Here is a 6,979-nt window from a genome sequence, read left to right as displayed (position 1 = left end):
ACATGTACCACAGGTGGACAAAAAACCCCAGGCCACCTCCCACAGCGCAGTCGAGGAGCAAACTACACAGACATTTCTTTTTTCACTTGGAGCTTTACCTGTCTTTGCCAGCAACCTCTGAAGTGGCCCAAGTTGTCAAAACAATGTTGTCTGCTCTGCAACTACCTGTTGGTACAGCACTCACTCAGCCTTCACACAACACAGTGGTTCAGATAGAGTAGTTTCAGTTCTGTGGCATTAAAAAGTTACTGTAATAAATTTTAATCACGTATATAACAACATAGCACCTGAACCTGTGTCCCTCAGAGGACAAAAGAGGAGTAACATTGCCAGAAAGAAGGAAAAGTTAACTCAGACGGTGAATTTTCCCTTTGTTCTTCATGAATTATCACACATTTTTATTTTGCTTTCCTTGAGCTCAATACATTAGATCATTTGTGACTGAACAGTGGGAGTCCTTTAATAATATCTTGTTAAGTGTTTCCTTACTTTTAGTTGTACAATTTCTTAATTTTAATTTGTATTGCATCCACAGTAATTTTGGACATATGCCAAACATTAAATTTTTATAATCAGACTACCTTGTAGAATATGTAGAGATATTGGGCAGAGGACAATTTACATTTACCAATGCTAGAGATGTGAATAAATCTTCCCCTCCTTCCCTATCTCCCTCACCAGTGATTCTGGGTGTTCAGTTCATCTAAGTGCTGGATTTTCACAGTACTATATGCTTCCTGCTATGTAAGATGAAAGTTGAAAGGATTTCAGCATGCAACACCACACTATCCCAAAGTGGTACTGTTAGGAAAACAAGCATGCTCTGCATATATGACCACAGATGACACATACCACCAAAAAAGTGTATGCATTTTACCAGACTTTGCATTTTAAGCAATCTTAAATCTAAACAACAGAAGAAAATTTTATATTTTGAATGTTTTTATTCCAATCAAATTACAAATAGAAGCATTTGAAAATGTACAAAAATAAAAAAAGGACATTTTCTACATCTTAAAAAAGCAGATCAAACTTACTTCTATATGTACAATCCTTTCAGTGAGAAAGCCTAATCAGCAGACATTTTTTCTGTTCTCTTCTGAGCAATCTATGCCAAATCCCCTCCCCCCAAATCCAGCCACACTTAAAACTAAAAGCAACATTTCAAAAACCTAATACACTAAATGTCCCTGAACAGATTACAAAGAAACCATTTTTCACAGGTAATAAACCCATAGGTGATAATGTATTTCCCTAATGACTTTAGGGCAAACTACATCCTGATGGGTAGTTTGCAAATCAAGCTTTCTGTAGTTTGTTGATATGTAACTTGGTCAACACAGTCAGATTACATTTTCATTTTTAAGCTATTTACACAAATTAAAAAACCAATTATAGCTTTGTTGATAGCATTCTTCATTCCCCCAAAGTTTTAATTCTTCCAAGAAAAGAAAAATAAAGTATCTGCAAATAATTATAAAAAGCAGTAGAAGAGGTTTGAACCCAAAATAATTGTTTTTTGCAAAAGGGATTGCAATGATCACCTGCTCAATACCACATTGTACTAATGAATGCCGAGGAAGCACTGCCACACCGACAGTTTTGAACCATTCTATAATGGCTATTCAAATATTTTTGGTATCAAGTGTTGCTCAGTAATATTGATCAAAATATCTTAAGCAGTATAGTTAATCTCAGTGTTCTGTCACTCATTTGGCCAAGACACTGTTTTCTTTCAATGTTCTGACAGCTGATGCTTTTTGGAGCTGCAGTGATGTAAGGATAGGTGAGGCAATGCTCGTGTAAAGAGGTAGCTACTTAAACTAACATTATGGAAAAACATTTTTGGGGGACACAAGCCCTTCTTTAGGTCTCAAATCCAGCAGGAAATTTTAAAATTGAAAACAGTTTCTCAATTTACATGAATGTGCCCAGTTCCTAAGAGAAGAAGCAAGGTGACCATGCTTCAAAGATAGCTCTCAAGAAGCAGGTTTTGTCCAACCTTTCTTTTTGCCATTCCTTCAGTTGTCAACTTCAACCACACCATTTAACAGAAAGCTGCTTAGCAAGAGAATAGTTAATACCTACTTCTACTGTGTCCAGAATACAGGCACCCAAGCCATAATCTCCTAGCTGCTACCTGTAATGAGCTAGAAGCATTTAATTTACCTGGCCCTGTTGTGTACAGGGATCTCATTAAATTGTACTGTGATGGAGATGAATGCAGGTTGAATACAGGTTTAACAATGGCTCCCTGCCTGCAGCACACTCACCTATGCTAGCTTTCAATTCTGCTGCTTCTAAAGCTTGACTCTTGCCTCTAAAAAATTCCAAACATCTGCAGAGAAACACACAAATATCCCAGAAGTAATGCTCAGTTCTGTACAGCAGATAGTTCAGCATGATACAGCCATTCTCAACATTTGGTCCTTCACACCATCTGACTGAAAATCATCATTCTGTACTTATGTGCATAATGTACTTAAAGAATACTCAAGTCTATTAAGTTTCTCTGGCAAATTTTAGACACAACACATTTTTCTACTGTCTTAAAATATTTTAAGATTGTCCTATAAGCTCATTTCAGCACCAACACATTATAACTAACACATTATAGTATCTTTTACTTGCTAAATAGTTACTTTTTAGTTGACAGGAAAAGTTATTTTTCTGGAAAGATCCTGAGCACAATTTTAAGCATTACTACAGATACACAAAGATTCATGTGGGATACTGTAAGCACTGGTAACATCAGGACATTCTCCAGTTACTTCACACTACTGGTTAAGATTAAAGGATAGTTCTGACAAGCATTTGAAGTTGACTGAAGCTTTTCTTTTCTTGCTAAGACATGATACACAGCTTTGTTGCAAACTGAGAAAAAAAATAGGCAATGTATTTATTATGAAGGAAAATGAACTCTGCAGCATCTAAAATAGGAGTCACTTGGGAAAACAGCTAAATAGCAGTTTAAGTGTAAGATGTAGCTTCACAAAAGACACAAAAAGTTCTGCCTGCCTACCTTCTTTAACTAAGATTCATGTAGAGCTAACTGTAAAACCAAAGCCAGCAACAGGCAGAGCCAAGAGACAATAATAAGCTTCTGATGTAAGGCAATTGCTTCACTTTTAACAAGGTGAGAAGACAAACAGTGTAGTTTATGGACCAGCCAGTCAGTATTTGAGAGGTAGTCTAGTTGTTCATTTGACTGAGAGAGGTAGAGATGGTTGAGAAATCAATAGCAAAGACCAGTCAAAATCATATCTCAAGTTTTCTGAGATGGAAAAAAAATGTCTCAGCCTGAGACTGCTAATGTCACAAGGCAGTCAGTTGTCTTGTTCACATGTATGGGTAAGGTTAGTGTATAATATCCAGAGAGATTGCTCCCAGAGATAGTCTGTGAAAAAGCTTAACTACATTTTGGCATGTGCCAACCAATTAATACAGGTTATGCATCTTATGACTGTGAAGGTTAATAAAGCTAAGTGGCTCTCCTCATTTGGCAGATCGATATTACTACAATAACAAAGACATACCAAAGACTAGAAGCAAGTCTCAAATTCCATATTGTTTACCTATATAAAATTCAATTTCTTCACACATGAAAGAAACCCCAATAATTTTAGAGATGAAAGCCAACAAGACGTGAGGGTCATACAGTCAACAGGTAATAAAACCCTTGTTAAAGACATCTGGGTACAGAATCATACATAATGCTCCCTTGGATTGATGTAGACTCTTCCAGGTCCTGAGTTTTGTGGGTATCTGTTGCTCCAATTTTTGTAGTAAGTTTGCTGATAAACAGGATACATAGGCTGAAGATCCTCTTGTTCCTGTGGCTCTTCAGCCCCACAAGTAAGTTGCCTTCCATTCACACCTTTCTAAACACACACAAGCAGTAATAAGTTTCATAGTTCATGTATAGAACCTGCAATTCCTATTCTTGGTAAAGCTTTAAGCAAAATCAAAGATAAAAGATCTCCAAGACAATCCTATGAATAAAGAAACAGGACCTTAAAAATTCCACTAACAGACAGAGCTAACCTCATATGTTTGTTTCAAATGAAGCTGGATTCTAAAGCTCAATAAATCTAAAGAGCAAATCACCAGCTACGAAAATGTCTGTCAACACTCCTCTGCTTTATGTTACTCACCAAGAAATGAAAGCTGGAGTGTTTAAATACTTAAATTAGTCAGCAAACTACTGTAGGATATTAAAATGGTGCTGCCACTTTTCACTTAACCCACACAACACTTATTGACCAGGATGGACAAATATTTTTTTGTTCACGAAAACCAACATTATAAGTTTATTTTGTGGAATAAGATGGAATCAAAGCTTCAATCAGGAATTAAAGCCATCTTATTATTTACCATGTGCTGCAAGTTTCCAGCATCTCTCTCTCCAAACTGGCTCTGCAAAGCAAAATGTTCTTTCTGAAAGAAGAAAAGTTACAGGGGAAACAAGTTAAGATTCAACACTGCAGAATAGTTTTAGTTAAGACAAAAAACACCAGTCATCCCAAAATAAACTGTCTTAGGAAGTGTCTTAACTGATTCTCATTTAGAATCCTTCTTACAATCCAATGGCTGGTGGAAGAAAGATGAAGATGAGTCAGGGTCACCTGTCTCAGGTGTGTTCCCTCTCCAAATATCTTGTCTCCCTCCCAATCTCCTGTGTACACCTCAAACCTTTCTGCTGGCAGAATGGATCCTGACGCTGTGCAGCAATAAAAAACATTCCTGAGTCATCAACACTATTTTCAGCACAAATCCCAAACATGGCCTATAACAGTTACTACAAAGAAAATTAGCTCAACCCCAGCCAAACTGCCAACTGTAAGAGATGAGGCTCAAGATCATTTAAAGAATCTGGAGGTGAACAAGTTCATGGGACCTGATGAGATATATTTGCAAGTTCTGAAAACACTTTCACAGGAAGTGTCCAACCCACTATCCATCCTATATTAGAAGTAGTGGCAGGCCTGTAGTTCCCACTGGCTGGGAAAGGGGGAATAGGACCCCCATGCCTAAAAATGGTAGTAAAGATGACCTGAGAAACTCCAGGTCAGTCACACTTCAATGTCAAAAAGATGAAGGAGCAGATTCTCCTGGAAACTATGCTAAGGCATTTGGAAAATAAGAAGTTGGTTGGTGACCGTCAACATGGTCTCACTAAAGGCAAATTGAGCCTTACAAATTTAGTGGCAGTCTGTAACAGGATCATAGTGTTGGTGGAAAAAAAGAAGAGCAACTGATGTCATCTACCTGGACTTGTGGAAAGCATTTGATGCTGTCTCACATGACATCCTTTTCTCTAAACTGAGGAGACATGGATTTAAAGGGTGGACCACTCAGTGGATAAAAAACTGACTGGATGGTCACACACATGGAGTGGCTCAAAGCCCAAGCAAAGACCAGTGACAAGCACCATTCCTCAGGGGTCCATATCAGGACCAGCACTGTTTAATATCTTTTTGCAATGTGACAGTGGGATCAAGGCATCCTCAGTGAGTTTGTTAATGACACCAAGCTGGAGGCAAAGGGATGCCCTCCAGAGGGACCTTGGCAGGCTTGAGAGGTGGTTCTGTGTGAACCTCATGAAGTCCAACAAGGCCAAGAGCAAAGTCCTGCACCTGAGTTGGGGCAATCATAAACACAGGCTGGGCACAGAAGTGATTGAAAGCAGCCCTGAGGAGGAGGACTTGGGATTATTGGTGGATGAGAAGTTACTTCATGCAGAAACATTGAAATCTCGCTTCTTTCAAATTTATTTTTTTCTTCACCATTATGATAGAAAAACTTCATTTGGGCTGTTTCCACACATCCAGTTAATCACCAACTGCCTGAGTTAATGGCCGATCTAAATCACACCAAGTAATGCCATCTAGGAATTATGATTTAGGGTACAGTTTGTACTGTTGTATCATCACTCCTAATTAAGTTCTTCATTTATGCCACACTTACTATAGGACCACAATAGGCTAAAGCAACATCTTTGCACAATTGTATGTATATTTTTTGTTTTGCAGTTCCTTCTTTTCCCAATAGTCTCACAGTGGTAGCAACAACACAAAGTAGCTAGGTTGCTGATCTTTGTGCAGAAGTCCCTCCACAACAAGTATTCATACAGGTAAGTAACATTTGCAGTGGTCATACATCCATGTTCTTATCTTCAAGAATTATTTTGAAGAGAATCCAATCTCAGTAATATTTCATTCTTTCTTACTTTCTCCTCCTTCCTTAATTTTTCACCTTTCCACATTTGTTTAGTTAAAGTTTTGAAGCAATTTTGAGTTAAGTTTTAATATGACCCCCAAATGTATTGTAGAATTACTTAAAAAAATCACCTAATATTTCCTAACCTTCTCCACTCCTCCAACAGTCATTTTTCATCATCTCCATGATGGTCTATTTTTCCAAATTAAGTTTGTCAAACTTTTTATCTTGTAATTCCATTTAAAATTGTTCCCTCCTGCCCTTAAAGTCACTGTGCTTTTGCTTCTCAAGTCCTAAAATGCAGTCTGCATTTCTGAGAATATGTGATTTACCACTTAGCAGGCAGCATTGTTCTTTCATACCTAAGAGCTAAGAGCATGAATTCACCACTCAAGGAGGCAAAACACACATGGGGAACAAGAACAGTCCCATCTCCACCAAAAGCTAATGTCCTTTAAACAAAAAACCAAACCAAATCGACTACAAAAAAATTTGCTTTCTTGAGAAATTCTACCAACAGTGGATGTGGACTTGATTTAGGCACACGCTGGAAATCAGAATAGCAAATTCCAGCTGGTTATTCAATTAAAACTGTTGGTCAAAGGAAATAATTTCTTGGCTAAAGCTAGTATTTAGAAATTTATTTCTGTTAGATAAAATGAAACTCTTGCCTCAAGCTAACGGAGCACATACTGATTAGAGGCTGTATTAGCTAGGAAGACAACCTCCAGCTCCAGGTCTTTTCAGTTCTGGAGTTTCA

General features: G+C 37.7%; 1 protein-coding gene across 2 annotated transcripts in view; it reads right to left on the bottom strand.

The window, feature by feature from the left end:
• Positions 1 to 908: 908 nt before the first annotated feature.
• Positions 909 to 6,979, bottom strand: part of NECTIN3 (nectin cell adhesion molecule 3) — a 58,188-nt gene continuing 52,117 nt past the window's right edge. The window contains exons 8-9 of one of the 2 annotated variants that reach the window (XM_058846932.1): positions 4,375 to 4,437; positions 909 to 3,881 (exon numbers count right to left, since the gene is read on the bottom strand). In XM_058846932.1, the coding sequence (XP_058702915.1) occupies positions 3,705 to 3,881; positions 4,375 to 4,437 (240 nt within the window). In that variant the 3' untranslated portion in view covers positions 909 to 3,704. The remainder of the gene's footprint in view (positions 3,882 to 4,374; positions 4,438 to 6,979) is intronic. The other variant, XM_058846939.1, reaches the window with a different exon arrangement.

This window comes from Poecile atricapillus, chromosome 1 (genome assembly GCF_030490865.1).
Source record: "Poecile atricapillus isolate bPoeAtr1 chromosome 1, bPoeAtr1.hap1, whole genome shotgun sequence".
In the NCBI taxonomy this organism is placed as follows: domain Eukaryota; kingdom Metazoa; phylum Chordata; class Aves; order Passeriformes; family Paridae; genus Poecile; species Poecile atricapillus.
The sequence above is the reverse complement of the archived record's forward strand: the minus strand, read 5'-3'. Positions and strand labels throughout refer to the sequence as shown.